At 37.3% G+C, this 18,950-nt stretch overlaps 1 protein-coding gene across 2 annotated transcripts in view; it reads left to right on the top strand.

Annotated features, from left to right (window-relative positions):
* SPEF2 (sperm flagellar 2) overlaps positions 1-18,950 on the top strand; it is a 209,393-nt gene that overhangs the window by 20,015 nt on the left and 170,428 nt on the right. For both annotated transcript variants that reach the window (XM_082453670.1, XM_082453669.1), the window contains exons 2-3: positions 10,285-10,387; positions 15,862-16,114. In XM_082453670.1, the coding sequence (XP_082309796.1) occupies positions 10,285-10,387; positions 15,862-16,114 (356 nt within the window). The remainder of the gene's footprint in view (positions 1-10,284; positions 10,388-15,861; positions 16,115-18,950) is intronic.

The raw sequence follows: 18,950 nt of genomic DNA, 5'->3' as shown, positions 1-18,950 counted from the left end.
CAGAGGCAGTTTTACATGTTGGCACCTTCTGTGACAGCCAAAATTCCAGAATAGCACTACACCCCATTCAACTTCTTTCTGTTGTCTCTTAAGCAGTTCATTTTCCAGCTGGTACAGTTTTTGCTCAAAGCAAGAGGTTTTCAGACCGAATCATTTCATCCTTGCATAATGCCAACTTGCTACCAGAGGGGCAATAGTGCCAACTCAACCTTAAGTCTTAAGTCATCCACAGAATTTGCTAGATCAGTAGTGTTTCTGCAGCCGCACAGTATTTGTTATCAGCGTTTAAGATCTTTAACTTTGGAGCTTCTCCAGTTGCCTTTCTTGAGGCATAAAACCCGGATTTTTTCTTTGCCAAACCACCACCGGCACAAGCCCTGGGAACCGCAGTAATTTTTTTCCCCAGGATTCTATGATCATCCCATGTGTCTCTGACTGTTCCTCACCTAAAATACGATGCTGATCTCAGGATGGCGTTTAGCATTTTTCTTTTCATATTTCTTTCTCACCATAGGAGCCAAAATGTAATAACATGCCCTTAAGATATACTCTTGCGAAGAAAAGCAGTTACAAATTGCTGAGTTTAATTTGGTTTATTTACTTGATTAATAAAAACCTCACCCTTTGCTCAAGTCCCTAAGACTTTGTTGTATATTGAAACACTTTTGAGAAAAGTAAATAAAATTCGTAAGAAATATATAAAAACAGTAGTATGCCATTCTAATTGTAATCATTTTGGGAATTTTGGCTTTGAGAGGAGGAGGAAGAATTACTTCATTCCGTGAATATTAAAAGACTGGAGAATTTTTAAGTAAGAATTTAAATAACATAAACTATAAATGGAAAATTCCCAGTGTTTGCTTTCCCGAAGCATAACGCTGGAAGCTGTTAGCAGAGACAGCTGCAGTATTCTGCATCCCATTCACTAGCAATACATATTCATTTTTTGATCCCAATTGCTAAGAGGAGCCTAAAAAGAGAGAGACAATCCCCTAAGTAACCAAATTCCATATTGTAAAAGGCTTTTCTGACTGTAGGGCACACATTCAACTGTGTTTGGAAACAAACAAGATAGGATTTGTGCACCTAAGAAGCACACTGCCAGTTGATTTCTGTCGTTAGATAAGCCATCCTATGGTGTACAATGGAAGGCTTAGAATGGTTTAGAGGAACTCTCATGGAAGGACTGTTAAGTGGGTACAACCTCTGGGGAAAGTAATTGGGCAATTGCTGGATAAGGGTCCTGTTAAGAGCAAGGATTTGGAGGCCAGACTGTTTAGGTTGAAATCACTTATTCACACTTACTAGCTAGTGACCTTGGGCAATTTAGTTACCTAAATTTTACGATATTCAAAATAGGGGTAATAATAATGTCGCATTGAGTTGTGTCAAGACTAAATGAGATAATAAATGTAAAACATTTAGAATAGTCCCTGAGACATAGTAATGCCAAATCTTACTTTACAGAAACTATCATACAAAAATAAAATCACCAATATGTAAGGACATTTGAACAAGGATGTTTATTGCTACATGGATTGTAGGGCCAAAAAGAAAAAAAAAAATGGAAACAGTTTGAATACCCTTCAGTAGCAGAATACTTGGGTAGATAATGCAATGGACTGTTATGCAGTTGTTAGAACAAATGAGTTAGTTGCTATAACTTTTGACCTAAAGAATGCTCAAGTAAAACACAAAAGTTATAGCTTATTGTAACCAGTATAATTTCATTGTTGCATGAGGATGTGTGAGAGAAAAGTGCGGAGAGGCATATACTGGGCTGTTGACATACACGGGACTCTTCATTTTGTGGTTTGTGTAAGCATAGAGAGAAGTGTGGAAGGATATAAACCAGTGTGTTGGTATTGGTTACCCTGGGAAAGATTGCTGGCTCTTTTTTATACATCTGTGTTATTTGGCTTTTTGCTTGTATTGCCTTTATAATTTGAAAGGAAAATACAATATAGCCTTACAAATATAAAATCAAAGAAGTAGATCAAACATCACATGACAAAATAGGAGAAAAAGAGGTTTAATATTTTGGTTGAAATATAGTAAGTATCTTAAAGTATTGGAGGGTTACATAAGAGTTATTTTCTCTAATAAAGTTTATAAATGGAAGAAGAAGAATAATTAAAGTTATCCCTTCTTGAGCACTTAGGTACTTACACCAGACGCTGTGCTAAGCCTTTTACATAGGTTTTCTTTTATAATCTTTAAAAAAGCTCTAAGAGGCATTGTCCCAGTTGTACAGATGAGTAAAAGAGGCTGAGTGAGCTTGGTAATTTGTTCAGGGTCACCCATCTAGTAGGTCCTAGAACTAGAATTTGAAGCTACATCTTTGACTAGTGCTCTTAGGCACTGTATTATATATTAGAGTTTATGCTTAGGGAATATATTTTTTTAAAAATTTACCCTCCCAAATGTATTCATTTGAGCTCCTTTTAATGAGGATTATTGTTCAATTTGAAATCACAAGCAGTACAGAAATTCAACCACCCAGGCATGTTGTAACTTCACAGGGGATAACCTAATTCCTACATGCTTAAATGGCAAAGGTGGATTTATTGGTGTTTTTAAAAAGTGGTTCAGTCCATATGTTGCTTGCTGGGACAAAGAAAACAGAATGAGAATGCCAAGTGAATGCACTGCTGTCATTGGAGAGGTAGCTAAAGCCGATTGATTTCTGGATTATTCTGAAAGGTAGAAGTCAATTTGGTTAAAGCATCTCATGTTGAATTTTGCGTTGTCTGGACTACCCTGAATATCAGCAGTAAGAAAATGAATTTCAATGATCCTCAATTGAGAATGGTCTCCCTCCACTTAATGAGGTTTCTGGGAGTCACCAGAGGCTTGATTAGTGTCAACACCTGAAGATTCAGATCTACGTTACTAAAGCTAAGGATCTCCAGTGAGTTAAGTTTAACTAAACCGTTTGTCCTGGAAAATAATGCTTAGACGTATACGTTAATGAAATGTCTTAAAATACAAAAAATTGTTCAACACAAAATCACATCTGAAATTCAAGCAATTATTTTTATAACAAAAATAAGCAATATAGAATAATGTTACTACGAGATCTGCTGTAAAATTCTTTACAAACTCTCAGTTATTTTCAAGAATAAGCATTGCCTCTGTTTTACAAAACGCCTGTGAATACACTGTAAGAGGAAACTGGCATCAGAATGTCAGAACTAAACATTCTCCACAAATGAGTAGAAGCATTTGAATTCCATGTACTGAACAGATCAGATTCTTTGTAAAAATGGATGTGTAAGACAGTCCATATTATTTTCGATTCTGGATGGAGCTATATTGAAAATTGTAAATACCTTATTATGCATACTTTTATTGTTTCAATAGTCTTAAACATTGTTATCAGTAGTAACAAGGAACCAATAAAGAGAAAACTGAGTTAATAAAGTTTAGTATCCCTAAGTCTTGATTTTGTAGTAGCCAAATTATAAATAATGATCTCTAGTCCCAATTTTATACCCTGAGAAGTAATAATAATAATTGCTATATATTTGGGAGGGTATCTAATGAGATTGCAAATGGAAAATATCTACCACAGTGCCTATCATCTATACTAGAGCTAGATACTCAAATATTATTTCAACCACTTTTCTGCCGCTCACTTTAGAAGTATGTCTATTATAGTGTCTGTCACATAATAAGCACTTAGTAAATAATTGTTTATTACATGAGACTGTATGAATGAGACAAAAGTAGGGTAAAGTATTGTTTTTGACTGAACCTTATGGATATGTTCATCTCGAAAAGGTCACCCTGGGTGCTTTGATCCTCACCTTCGTGATTTCAAAAGCTCTGCTTTATTACTTAAAGCAACTTCTTAGGAATTGTCACATGCTAACAGAAGTTACATTCTGCTGATTTTATCAGCTACAGTACCAATTCATCATGTGGAAAAGGACAGCAGAATAACGTATACTGGCAATGGAACGTAATGCAAGTCTTGGTGGGCTGGTACACTCAGGAGGAGACCAAATTTACAGATCGGATTGCTCCTTGACAGTTAGAAATTAGACATTACCAAAAGAATCCTCAAATCAAGCTAATATTTGATGTGTTTTACTTTTCTGCTCTAGAGATATTTTATCTAGATATCAGTGAGTGGTTAGATTCGATTAGATTAAGTTAGATTAGATTAAAGTCAGATTCCCTCCTCCTTCTCTTCCCCCAGCGCTTGGGGGAATCATACTGTTCAATGATATTTTCCAGTGTTACTACTACTACAAAAGCTTCTAAAATTATGATATTTGTGTATTTTTCTTCCATTGCAGCATATCTCTATTCTGAATAAGTTTAACTAATACATTTCAAGATTATCATTTACATGATGCGTAAAAAATTTAAATAGGTAAATTATTCTGAGTTTTGAGAGATGGCCTATATTCCTTGTTAACTGGTTTTTTTTTTATAAGTGGTTTTCCATAGGTGGCTAATTTTGTCCTTTTGTATTAAATCTCAGTAGTTTTTGTTTTAGAGAGTGGTATTTTCTACTGATGTCCCAAATTTTAGGGACATCCTTAATTTGGACCCCCTTGTGCACTGACTAACTAACCCCTTATGCACTAACTATACTTAATCTGGGTTCCCTTGTACACTAACTAAAGGTCTTATGTCCACACTTTTACAAAAGTACCAAATTTTATTTTAAGAAAAAAATAGAGATATCAAAAAATCGTATTGAATATTTATTATATACCATATTTTATAATGTATTGTAATGACCTTTTATTAGCCTGTGACCTTACCATATCATAGAGACATAAAATTTTAGATCTGAAAAAGAATCTTAGACATCATTTAATTCTTCTTTGGCACATGAGGAAATCAAATCAGATATGTGTAGAGATTTGTTTAGGGTTATACAACTAGGTAGTGGAAAGTTAGTAGCAGATTCTGAGTACGCTGACTTTTAGTTCATTCCTCTTTCCCCCAGGTATTATTAAACCACACATTTTCTCATACTTTAGCCTTTCAGGGTCATTAGGAAATACATGGTTTGTCATGTAATGTAACAAATTATTTGATATTTCCTGGTTAGTTCAGCAGCATTTTCCTTGATTGAAATTTGGCCTCTGTTGACTAGAAATTGAGACAGCAAATCTAATAACAGAAGACTGTTGTATAAATCAATGTCAAAATGTTAAGATATGAAGTTCCAAGAATGCCACCCAAAATTTTAACCATTAAAGAAGGTTATATAATATAGCAATTGAGATTTTTGTTTCAGATAGTAAATCTTGAGAATTATGATGAAGTCTTCAAAGGAGAAAATTATAAAAATTGATCATCCTATTCTGGTAATGGAAGAAAAGAAATTGTCAATGTCCTCCAGCCAAAGAGCACAGGATAAACCTATAGTTGAACAAAATTGAGTTTACTGACTTGTTGCAACACATACCATGAGGAACTGTGGGGCATCTCAAGAAGAGGATGTTAGAAAGCCCTTATAGCATTTGGGTTTGTGTTAAGGGTTTTTTGGGGAGGGCTCAAGGAAGCAGCGCTTTGCTCTGAATTGGATCCTGTAAAGGGAGCATAGACAACCCTATGACTGGATATCTTAATAAAACTTATCTAGGGGGGCTTCCCTGGTGGCGCAGTGGTTGAGAATCTGCCTCCCAATGCAGCGGACACGGGTTCGAGCCCTGGTCTGGGAAGATCCCACATGCTGCGGAGCAACTAGGCCCGTGAGCCACAGTTGCTGAGCCTACGCGTCTGGAGCCTGTGCTCCGCAACAAGAGAGGCTGCGATAGTGAGAGGCCCGCGCTCCGCGATGAAGAGTGGCCCCCACTTGCCGCAAGTGGAGAAAGCCCTTGCACAGAAACGAAGACCCAACACTGCCATAAATAAATTTAAAAAATTAAAAAACAAAAAACAAAAAAAAAACGTATCTAGGAAGTGGGAGAGCAAAGCAAGGAAAAAGAAAAAGCAGCAGCCACTCATATCAGAATAGGGGGATAATATTTGATCATTTTTTGTGTTTTGGCCAATACTGTTTCAGGCTGAGTTCAGACATGATTACAGAGAGATTTTGTTTTTGTCTTAATCCATCAGGGTCACTGAGTAGCCTTGTCCGGTGTTGGTGTGATGTGAAATTGATTATGTTCAGCAGGAGAAGGCCGAGGTCTAGCTGTGAGTGCTGGGCCAACTCCTAGGAACACCAGGGCCTAATTGGGCCAGGCCAGTACCCAGCCACCAGCAGCTGCTTTTCTCTCTCTCTCAAATGAAAGTAAATTTGCTTGGCTTTTAAAATGTGGTTGATAACCTAGGCTAGGTCTTTGATCTTCTAGTGAAGAAGGAGCAAAGGACATTTAGCATAGAATGTGTAGGTCTATAGCCCCTTGTCTACAATCCCCAAATCCCCAAATCTCTTTAGTCATTTAGTGGTAAAACTTGACCAGAAATGCTGTGAGGCTACGTTTTGTCTTTATTTCTCCCACTCAAATGGTTTGCTGTAAAAATCAACTATGTTTGATTACATGTGCTTCCCCAGACTGGCGAGAGTGTTATAGCTTATCTGGCCCCAAGAGCAGGCCTGTATCTGAATTTAAGGGTCAAATATTTGTTCTCTGAGTACTGAGTTACCTTACCTTTAAATAAAGATGTTTGTACTGTAGTCATTGAGGATCTATTACCGAGCTTAACAATTGTGTAATTGATATAACCTGTTGTCTTAGATTAGGAGGCAGTAATAATAACAATAAAATGATCACTGAGCACTTACTATATGCCAGGAATTATGCTACGCACTTTACATGCAATTATCTCATTTAATTCTCAAACCAACTCTCAGGAGGTAGAACCCATCACTTTCTCTCTTTTAAAGACAGGACACTGAGCCTGTGTAACTATCCAAAGTCCCGGGACTTATAAATGGTCAAAGAGTCAAACTAGAGAATATTTCTCCAGAGCCTGTGCTCTCCTCATTACCATTTGGAATGTAGAAGGCTTATCTTCTTTTGTGCCTTCTCCAGCTGGCTCAGGTGGAGAAACACATAGACCATTTTGCCCTCTGTCCCAGCCTAAGGTAGACAAAGGCCCACATCAAAGATTTCAGGAAATGAAAACATTAGTGATGGGGATCAGATCTGAGGCTTGGAAGACGGGTGGCATGGCTGAGTGGCTGCTGAACAACGTTTCCCAGATGTAGATCATTTTAGAGCTCAGGGTGAAGAACGTCACTGGGCTCCCTTGGTTCATGTATTTCTCATATTCTGCATTGCTCCTTATCCTAGAGTCAACCCACCTCTTCTTTCCTGTAGGTAATTCCAGTTGTGAGTGCAAATTAACTTATAGAGGTGGCCGTCATGAAGTTAGTCATGGTATTCCAGAACATTTACTGGGAAGGAAAATTTGATAAACCAAAGGGAAAAAAATAATCTTTCCTTTGAGTTTCCTTTTTTCCTTACTGTTTCCCTCCCCTCACCTCTCTCCATTTCTCTTTCTCTCTCTGGCTTCTTATCTTCCTTGCCATACTTTTTAATCTACATATTCCTGGCTTATCTGCTTTTTCTTCATCTGATTTCTTGCATGTATTCTTCTTTTTTCTCCACTTTCATTTTTTCTATGTGTTTTCTCTCTGTTACTTTTGCTGTTTGCTATAGCTCTTCACTCATTATTCTCTTCTGTGTTCCTCTGGCGCAAAAAAAAAAAAAACAAAACTGGAAGTGTCTAATACACACAGAGCTGCAGACACGTGCTTTCATACTTATTTATAGTAAACTACTTGACAGTGAAATAATGTGTTTACTGTTCTTCTTTGACCTTTATATCCAAAATGCCCCTATATTAGCCATATCAGAATTGCCTTATTAATAAGTCCTGCCACTTCAAAGGAAGTGAATTATGATTTTATTTTTCTAGTGACTTTTTGTAGCAAAGAGTTTGCTACAGACCATTTGCCTGATAAATTGAGAGTGATGAACTAGGATATAGTTATTCCCCAGTTATTCACAGGCTAGATTTCAGGTCTTCAGTCAACAGGAACAATAGGCAAAGTACAAAATCCAGTGAGAGTGGGGGAACGAGGCCACCCAAAGGTGACATAGCAGTAGCCCCTGAATACAAAATAATAGTCCTTAGATTTTTAGTAGGAATCCATAGTCTGACAATGACTGTATGTCCAATGGCACTTCAGAAAGCTAAGAATAGGGACGGGCTATAGAATAGAGAAAGGAAAGAAGCAGAAAGGAGAAAGCAACAGACAGAAGAGGTGCAAGGCACAGCCAGAGCAGCCCAGATGGCACAGTGAGGACAGTGGTGGCAGGCGAAAACCAGGGAACAGCGTTGGAGGCCAGCAGTGGTGAGTCTCTGAGGAAAGGAGAAATCTGCAGTGACTCAGCAGGAGGAGATGGCACACCTCTGCCTTTTGGGGGCAGAAGGAGCTATTTGGATTTCAGTTGCTTCCAAGACTACTGCTGTATGATGCCAGAAGGCAGTCAATAGAATCTAGTGCTAGATAGCTTAGGGGCTCACCCCAAGTAAACAGAATCAGTGGGCATAGTTGACATCTTTTTAAACTACTTTATAATTATATTGATTTAACCTAAGAATTGGGTTATTATTGAGTATAAAATACTTTGAGAACAGATATTAAGAAAGCTTTGGGCAAAATTGTGGGCTGGTGTCAAATATGCAAGAGTCTTATGATAATGTGAAGTCTTCTGAGTAAGGTCTCTGTACAGTGGCCTTTATGGAGCAACTCAACTCACCTCCCTGCAACCACGCACCAAGCATCAGTTCTACAAATCATAAAGAAATTATTTTTTCTTCATTTTCATATAGCCACCTTATTAATAGTCAAATAGATAAAAGAGGATAATTCAGTATGAATGAGTTTGTGATACTATGATAATATATAATATTTTATAGATATTTAGTATTGCTATTGCCTAAAGGACTCTGATAGAAATACATTGAAGATTTTTGGACGATTTTGAAGTCATTTGAGAGATGATGGCTTTGTCCTGTTATATTTATTTATACATATTTATTTTATGTATCGATTTTGTATATCATTCTTGAACACCATGTAACCCTATATCCTTCACTTCATAAGAAAAATACAAGGGACCCCAAACTAAGGACATTTTTTTTTTAACAGATTATTTTTTTTAATTAATTTATTTATTTTTGTCTGTGTTGGGTCTCCGTCTCTGCGCGAGGGCTTTCTCCAGCTGCGGCAAGCGGGGGCCACTCTTCATCGCGGTGCGCGGGCCTCTCACTATCGCGGCCTCTCTTGTTGCGGAGCACAGGCTCCAGACGCGCAGGCTCAGCAATTGTGGCCCACGGGCGGGGCCAGTTGCTCCGTGGCATGTGGGATCTTCCCAGACCAGGGCTCGAACCCGTGTCCCCTGCACTGGCAGGCAGACTCTCAACCACTGCGCCACCAGGGAAGCCCCAGGACATTTTTAAAGAAAGCAAATTCTGTTTAACACTTAATTTCTTTTTCTGCACTCATCATTATGTGCATACTATGTAGCAGACATGGTACCAAGGAATTCTCATACATTACCTCTAATCTTTAAAATAGCTCTCCAAGATAGATATAGATATGATGAGGGGACAGAAACTCAGGAAGCTTAAGCAGCTTGGAAGAGGTTGCACAGCTAGTAAAAGGCAGAGCCAAGATTCCTGCATAGATATCTCTGGCTCCAAAGTCTGTCTTCCTCTGGGCTTCTCCATCATTACACAGAACACCAACTAGACTGGGGTAAACCCTGGAGCCAACAAGGAAAACCTTGATTATGTTCAGTAGGCTTTATTTAAGAAGGTGCAGATGATTTCTGTAAAATTTCCATTGCAAAATGGTTAAAATTAAGTTTTGAGGTTTAAAGAAGTTAGATTGTACCTTACCTGGCCAGAATATGAAATCATCATCCACAGGTTTTACTGATAACTAAGGTATTAGAGTATAATTTTATAAAATATATTGAGGGTTTGTTTTTAGATCTAAGGTTATATGTTTTATTGGTTGTGTTTTGTTTGGTTTGATCAAAAGTTGTCTTTTCCTTCAAAATGTCATATGTTATCAAGTACTGATCTACATTTATTCAGGGGTCTTTATAAGATGTCTACTGTTAAACTTCAATATTTTCATTTGGTTATTACAGGATGTTTTTAGAAGTATTTTCATGGCATTTTGAGTTCAAGTTAAATTATGAAGTTTTACTCTATGTGTATATAATGAAAATATATAAGCTCTATGTACAACATTATATTTACCTTTTTTAATCTCTATGTTCTAAAATTCAGGTCCCAAGTCATTTGCAAAGGCATTTTCCAATGGCTATCTAATTGGAGAAGTTTTGCACAAGTTTGCACTTCAGGATGATTTTGCAGAATTTTCAGAAAGCAGGTTAGTGAGATTATTCCTTACTTTAAAAAAGGTCAATTCCTTTGGCATTTGGATGGTTTTAGCCCAAAGTTAACATTAAAGAATCATTTATCACAAGATTCCCCTAAACCAGACAAGCATCCATTGGTATGGAAATTGTTGCTTCCTCACATATACATACTTCATTGTCCCAGGAGTACAAAGGAGAGAAAGTTATAAGGTTGCAGCAAGCCCTCATCTCTAGATGGGCCCCATTTTAATATCTTCTGTATTCCTGCAGTCCTGTGTTTTATCAAATTTGTGACACTTTCACCCATCATTTCTCCAAAAGTCCTTTCTGTCCATTTCTTTCTCTCTCTCTTCTCCTTCTGGGACTCCCACTATGTGTATGTTGGTATACTTGACAGTATCCCCCAGGTCTCTGAGACTTTGTTGATTTTTTAAAATAAACTTCTTATTTTGAACAGTTTTAGATTTATAGAAAAATTGCAAAGATAGTACAGAGAGTTCCCATATTGTTCACATCCAGTTTCCCCTACTGCTACCATCTTATATTTTTATGGTACATTTTGTACCAAAGATTTGTTATAATTTTTATCTATTGTCTTTTTTGTTCCAGTATCTCACCAGGATACCACATTATATTTTATAGCCATGTCTCCTTAGACTCTTCTTGGCTGAGATACTTTCTCAGACTTTCCTTGTTTTTGATAATCTTTACAGTTTAGAAAAATTAAAAACTGGTCAGGTATTTTGTACATTGTTCCTCAGTTGGAATTTGTCTGATATTTTTTCTCATGATTAGAATGAGTTTATGTGTTTTGAGATTCTGTTCATTTTTCTTCATTCTTTTTCCTTTCTGTTTCTCCTATGAATAATTTCAGTTGATCTATCTATGAGTGTACCAATTCTTTCTTCTGACAACTCAAATCTCCTGTTGAGCTATTCTAGCGAATTTTTACATTTCAGTTATTGTACTTTTCAGCCTTAGAATTCCACTTGGTTCTTATTTTTATAATTTCGATTTCCTTATTCTATTTTTGTTGAGATGTTGTTCTCATACTTTCTTTTTTAATGGTTAAAAAATGGATTGTTTTAGTTCTTTTAACATTTATAATAGCTGACTTAAGGTCTCTGTCTAATAAATTCAACATCTGGGCTTCCTCAGAGAGTTTCTATTGAACTTTTTTCCACCAGTCTGGAACCCTAACATAAACTGCTTTGGTCCAGAAACATGTCATGTGTTTTTGTTATGCCTTGCAACTTTGCATATTAACATTCGTCCTTCACTTCCACCATGAGAAACTTTTATTCATCCTTAAGATCCAGCTAAAAATCCACCCCTTCTCTAAACTGTGTTTGGTCCCCTAGCAGATTTAATTTTCTTTTCCTCTTTTTTTTTTTCTCTTTGTTTTAATAACACTTTAGACATCCCTTTTTTATCACATTAAGTTATAATCGTTTATTTATATGTCAGTTCTTATCAGAGTTACTGCCACGTGAAGGAGCCCAAATAATGTTTGATAATGAATATATGAATGTTTACTCCTTAACTAGATTGCAAAGTTGCTCAAAGTTGTGTAGTATGTTTATTCTCTGTGCTCCAGGCATTGTCCCTGGACCATAGCAGGCACACAGTAATGTTTCTCTATTAAATAAATGAATGATTTCAGAAAGTACATCTGGTTCGGTACAGAAAACTTAAAGAACCATACTGATCAGATCATGCATGCAGTATTTCACATGTACTAAGTTGGCTCTTGTTAGCCAGGCCATGGAGGCCTTTGTGTGAAATGGAAATAGAGACCCCATATGGATGGAGGTAACCGTGAAGACACAGGTCTTAGTGAACAGAGAGACCTCTGTGCAAAGAAAAAGAAGCCCCTTTTTGGATGAAACAACCTCATGCCAGGTATGCCCCGCCCCTGCACAGGTGTGTGCCCTGAGTATTATCATGTGTAGCAGTCCTGCCCTTCACTCACTGCAGAGGACTCACTTTCTGTTCCACTGAGTCATTACTTTTCTTAACATGGGGAGAGGGACCTACTTGTCCTGACAACCAAATACTATCCATCTTTAGTTCCTGGAACAACCCACATTTTTTCCAGGGCACATGGTATTTTAAAGAAGGCAAGAATTAGTAAATCTGTGGATCTGATCTTTGTAATAGTGTATTTAGTGGGGAAAAGAACCCTTCTTTGTAAAGCCTGTTTTTTAGACAGCTAGCTAGTGCCAGAGCTCATGATTTGGGGATTTTTGTGTAATATTTTTTAGGGTCTTTAGTCTAAAATGTTAACAGTAAACTAAATCTATGTTGCTAATAATTTGAAGTTATTTGCTTTGGGAATTACTTAATCCTAAGAATAACTCATCTAACTCTGAAAGAATTCTGTTTTGGGATATTTTTAGTCCATCTCAGAGGGTGAAAAATGAGCAGATTAGTTAAAAGAATAAAAAGTAAAGGAACATGGATATCCCTTGGGAGGGCAGCTTCTAATTACCTTGTGAGATGTATTCCCTCACCAGGTGGCAAGGAGGAGAGGAGATTGGTAATCCCTTGGCAAATAAGGACTGCAAGTAGAGAGGGAGACTTTTCCCAGAATACATTCCTTATCCCCTCAGGGGTCATCATTTACATCATATGCTATGTCTTCAGAGCAAAGATGTCCCAGTGGATTCTCTGGGTTCAAAAACAACTGTTGATTATCATGTTATACTGATTGAGCATATACTGTAACAAGAGTGGACTCCACCAATTTACACACCAGTTATATTCCCAAAATTTTGGTTGGAAATTTAGAGTATATATTAAAAGCTTCCAGAGGGAAATACTATTACACCTGGACACTTCGGCCAGACCATAAAAGCCATTTTAAAGCCTACTGTGTCACTGAACCCTAGTGTTAGTAGGCTACACTGCATTCTGGGGGTTGTGTAATACAAGAAAGAGGAGGGGAAATGTTCTTCACTTTTATTGGGTACAGGGCGAAATTTTGATAAAATTTGGAAATGAATAGTGTTTGTTTTTGGATTCTCCCTCCCGAATTATGGTGCCTCTAACCTCTGAAGCCCAAGGTTATGACCCAGGCAAAATCTCTGAAAAGTGGCTCTCAGACCATATCTTTCCAAGTAAGTGTAGTGGACAAGGCACACAGGACTCCTAGGACAGGAAGGACATGAAAGGGTGAACTGAGATGGAAGATCAAAAGGGGATGCCAGGTGCCCGTCCAAGGAATGTGAACACAGGTCTTTGATTTGACCATCCTCTGTCACAATAAGACTCTTCAAAACATGGTCTGCTGTACCCTAATCATTTTAGTCCAGTGTTTGTTATCTCAAACTGTAAGGTCATTTGTGGGGGAACAAATTGCAAAACTGGACATGACATGAGAAGACCTAAAACAATGTTTTACCCTTTTTGTTGATAAGATTACCTTGTAGCATTCCTTATCTCTTCTTATCCCCTCTAAGATCTGTTTCTCTGTATCAATTTAAAATATTTCATTCAAAGTTTGGTTGATGTGGTATGCCATACTAAATATACTTAACCAAATAGAGGAAATAGGACAATAAGTTACACCACAGAACTGGAAAAGGAATTCAGTGTCTTGTGTCACTACATTTTTTGACATTGGCCTTTCCATGATACTGGCTCCTTATTTATATTTAGAAATCATTCCTATATTTCCCCAGATCCACCTCCTTGGCAGCTAACAGGCACTTTTAGACTAGATTTTAGGAGGTTCACAAATACCCGCAAATGGTATACACATTTTGTGTATATGCATGAATGTGTGTTTTCTTTCCTGTGGAAAAGGTTTCATAGCTCTCATCAGATTTCCAAAGGATGGTATATGTGATTAAAAAAAAAAAGGTTTAGAACCACTGCTTGAGAGCTATCTCTTGAGAAATAATATACTAGGAACCGTATATAAAGTTTAAGAAGTGCTAATTGGGCTTTCCTGGTAGCTCAGTGGTTAAGAATCCGCTTGCCAGTGCAGGGGACACGGGTTCGATCCCTGGTCCGGGAGGATCCCACATGCCGCGGAGCAACTAAGCCCGTGCTCCATAACTACTGAGCCTGCGCTCCAGGGTCCATGAGCCACAACTACTGAGCCCACGTGCAGCAACTACTGAAGCTTGCATGCCTAGAGCCTGTGCTCCGCAGCAAGAGAAGCCCACGCACCGCAATGAAGAGTAGCCCCTGCTCGCTGCAACTAGAGAAAGCCCGCACGCAGCAACGAAGACCCAATGCAGCCAAAAATGAATTAATTAATTAAATAAATTTTAAAAAGAAGTGCTAAGTGATCTCTTTCAGCTTCCAAACATTCAGTTGAGGTCATTAAAGGTCATTGTATCTTCCCCAAATAATATTATAGTCCAAAATGAAGTTATTGAGTGAGTAACCCTATATTAGAAATTCCGCCAACTCCCTCTGTTCTAAAGTATCATCTTTTTTCAGGGAGAGGATGTGACTTTGACTTATATTTAAGTATATTCAGTGTATTTTTTCCATCAAAGAATGTCACTGAGTGTTTGGAAGTTAAAGTAAGGAGAAAATAGACCAGTGGTTAAAATTGACATTTGCATGCAGTTTGATCACAGAGAGGCACAAAAGTTGAAAATGCATCAACATCTTTTGCTTTCTTTCTGCCACTGGATTCATAGGCTTATTGACAGCCCTAGGTCATTTGAGACCTCTATTACAACAGTTACATCAATTTATCACTACTTGTTATTCATCTGTTTCCCACTATGAACTGATAAAGGGCAGGGTGTCTTATCTTTGTAAGATTTTAATAAATTTATAAAAATTTATTAAATTAAATAAATTATTGGTATGGTTGAGAGAGTAAATTAATAAACGAATTAATGAGTTTCTTCTAGAATGTGAGCCTAATTTGATAATAGGTGATTCAATAATACATATATTTTAGAAAGTCTTTAGCGATTCTTGAAGAAGTAATATGAAGTGTACAGTGAAGATTACATAACTAATTTAGTTGTATAGCTAATGTTATTTAATTAAATATTTCTAATAATGCCTGAGGGGATTATTGTGAGAGTTGTCACTGCAACTGAAAATAAGGTTATTTTCAGGTTCTAGTAATGACATCACTTAAAGAAATGGACATTTAAATTGCAATTTTGTCTTCTGAGTAAAATATTTTTCAAAACGATAGTTAAGTTTTTCCATTTAGAAGAAGGCCTTTAGTTATGTTTTTGTACTGGCTTCTTGCAGAAATTCTAACATCTATTTAAGTAGAAGAGTATATGAAATTAATGGGTTTTAGTTTAGCCATTCAAGAGAAATAAATGCATGGAGTTAGGACAATACACCAAATCTCAATGTATCTACCTGATTAAGTGGTTTTAGAGAGGATTGATATATTTAAAAGAACATGGGATAATTCATAATATGGGATCATGGTAATACCTCTGATATTTGTTGTTTTAATTCAGTGTCTAATTATGTAAAATATTTTAATGCCTAGGATTTCAAGTGCCAAACTTAATAATTTTTCTCGCTTGGAGCCCACACTTCACCTTCTGGGTGTGCAGTTTGATCAGAATGTGGCCCACAGTATCATCACAGAAAAGCCTGGGGCGGCCACGAAACTCTTATATCAGTTGTACATTGCTCTCCAAAGAAAAAAGAAAGGTGTGCTGACTGGAGTGGAAATGCAAACCATGCAACCCCTGACAAATACAAAAGTTCAAAACGTGAAAAGCGAGACTTTCCGAGATGTAAGTACATAAAGAAACATTATAAGCATATCACAATATAAAGCTTGGTAAAGGGACACAGCAGTGATGTTGCATTCTCAAAGAAGCCCCATCGAGCATATATGTCCCTGATGTATGCTACTGGCCATATTTGGGTTTTATTTTATATTAATATTTTCAATTCATTTATCCATTTTTGATGCCTGTCTCCATCTTATCCACCAATTGCCAATAACTTATCAGTCGTTTGCTCCTAATTCCCAGTGCTTTCTATGCCTGCTCCTCTCATTCCATTTCTACCCCATCCTATCTGCTCAGACCTCCTGCTGAGCTACTGCAGTAAACTACTAACGCGGCTTCCGATCTTCACGCTTTCTACTGGAGGTTAATCAACCGCTAGGTGAATCTGCCCTCAATTCCACTTTTGTTGGTTTCTTCTGCTCAGAAACCTGCTAATTTACAAATAATCTTGTCACCAAGTTAGACTAGCATCCAAGTTCTTTCACTAAAGAGTCTCATTCTGTCTTTCTAACTTTATTTCTTCATAACCCTCAGCATAAAGTCTTTCTTCTACATTGATTGGCAGCCTGTCCTTGAATAGGACTTGTATATTTCTGCTCTTCCCTCTCTACCACCTAAGCTCACCCTTCTCCTCTCTCCGCTTCCCCCAAACTTTCCTCCGTCTACTCTGTGCAACCTTCCCAGTATACGTGGACTCTTTCTGCGGAGCTCATAGGGCACAGGTAATCGTTACTCTTTGGTGTTAACCTCCTCTTGCTGATAGCATTGACTAACTTTCATTATTTATCTGTCATATGGCCTCACAAGATTTTTAGTTCCTCAAGTTCAAGAAATATGCCTAGTACAATGCTTTCAACATTGCAAATACTCATGAAGTGTCTCTTGATTATTTGATACAACTCTTTAGTTGACAAATCTCTGTAGTTCCTGTGCTGTTTCCTTATGATAAGTGAAGGCCATTAACTTTTCCAGGTCTGTAGGATAATGGGGAGTACTGTACTGATGTAATGCATAAAAATAAATGAAAATAATTAAATTTTAAATTTTAATTTATGAAGCAACAATGACAATAAATGTGAGAGCTACTTCCACTTTTAGATTGTCTACTCTTGGTGGACATCCTTATGAGTCTGGTAGCAGAATGAACTCAGCACCCACAGAGAGCTAGAAATTAGATTAGGCTGAAAGTCAATAACTTAGTGTCTCATCCTGCTTCCTTCACGTGCAAGCTGGTTAACTTTGGGTCAGTCCCTGGAACAGTCTCAGTCTCACTTTATCCAACTGTAAAAACAAAGATGTTTATCTCTACCTGCCTGAGAGTTAGGTTTTTTGGTAACTTCAAGAAAAACAGTATATAAGAAAATTCTTTGTAAAGTATAAAACAGTCAGTGTAAACAAGTGCTACAAGTGCTGTGGAGCTGAGTCCAAACAAAAAACCATTGGGTTTAATGTTGGCCACGGTGACCTTCCAAAGTCAATTACTCATTTATTGAACAAAGATTTGTTGGGCTTCTACTTTATGTCAGGCACCAACACAGTGAGTAGTACAGGAAAACCCCCAATTCTCTTAGAGCTTACATTTTGGGGAGAGAAAAATGTTTCAGCAGAGTGGTGTGGATTGCAGTGGAGATGAGGAAGAATGGAGCACAGACTATTCTTTCAAGACATGTGGAGATAAAGGAGAAGAGAGAATAACAGTAGCTGCAGGAGAGAAGCTCAACAGCAGTGTGAGATTGTTTGTTCATTTTATGGAAATGGAGACTGGAACAACTTGGCAGTTGAGAAAAAGAATCAGTGGCAGGTGATGAGTGGTGTGAGGACCCAAGTGGAAGGAGACCCTCTGGGGAAGAAAAGAGGAAGAATGAATCAATGGTTCAGATGAAGGAGGAGACATCTTATGAAAAAAGTAGACATGCCTTTTTCTTTGATATAGGTGGAGGATGCAGGTGTCTATTACATGTTAATATCAATAATGATGAAAATTTATTGAACATACATAGTGAGATGCCAGGCCCTGTTCCAGGTGCTTTATGTATATTATCTCATTTGACTTTCACAACCATCTTATGAGATAGGTACTTTTATTATTCCCATTTTACAGATGATAAAACTGAGAGAGCTTAGGTAACTTGCTCAACTTCATGAAACTAGTAGGTAGTAGAGCTAAGCCTCAAACCTAGGCACTCTGACTCCACGCATTTAACAGCAGGCTATTTGATGGCTCAATGGATATTTCCTGGGCTGGTGGGAAATAGAATTAAGTTGAACAAAAAAAAAATATATATATATATATATATGTTGCAGTGGGGTGGTAGGATGTTGAAGGACCTTACATGTTCGTTGCCACTGTGAAGATGGAGGCCAGGACATTTTTAACAGGGCCTTAACTGATCTTCTGAGTAAGTGTCAGTATCTACTGAGGCAGTTTTAGAAAAGAAGGACCAAGAATGGTTTGAGCAATGGTATCATTTTAAAAAAGTTTTTTAGTAAGTCATCAGCTTCTAAGTAGATTACTTTCGAATATAAAAGTTTTAGTTAAATACGTTAGCCATTGCTCTGTGTCCCACTTCACAATCATCACTGAGAGTTCATTTTCTTTTACTATTGTACCCTCATTGCCAGTGGCCTGGAAGTTTTCATTATTTCTTCACTTTTTACTAGGAAGTGGCTTAAGTAATAGACAGAATCTAGCTTCTTATATTATCTCTTTTATGTTGAAATTGGTTTTATAAATTATTTTTATGAAAATGTATTTGTAAGGATACAAATACCATTCATTGAAAATTAAACTCAGGGCAAAAAGTTTAATTATAAAAAGTATATATGAGACTTTTGT

The sequence above is a fragment of the Balaenoptera physalus genome, assembly GCF_965194825.1.
Source record: "Balaenoptera physalus genome assembly, chromosome: 3".
NCBI classification, from domain to species: Eukaryota; Metazoa; Chordata; class Mammalia; order Artiodactyla; family Balaenopteridae; genus Balaenoptera; species Balaenoptera physalus.
This window is presented reverse-complemented; position numbering and strand designations above follow the sequence as displayed.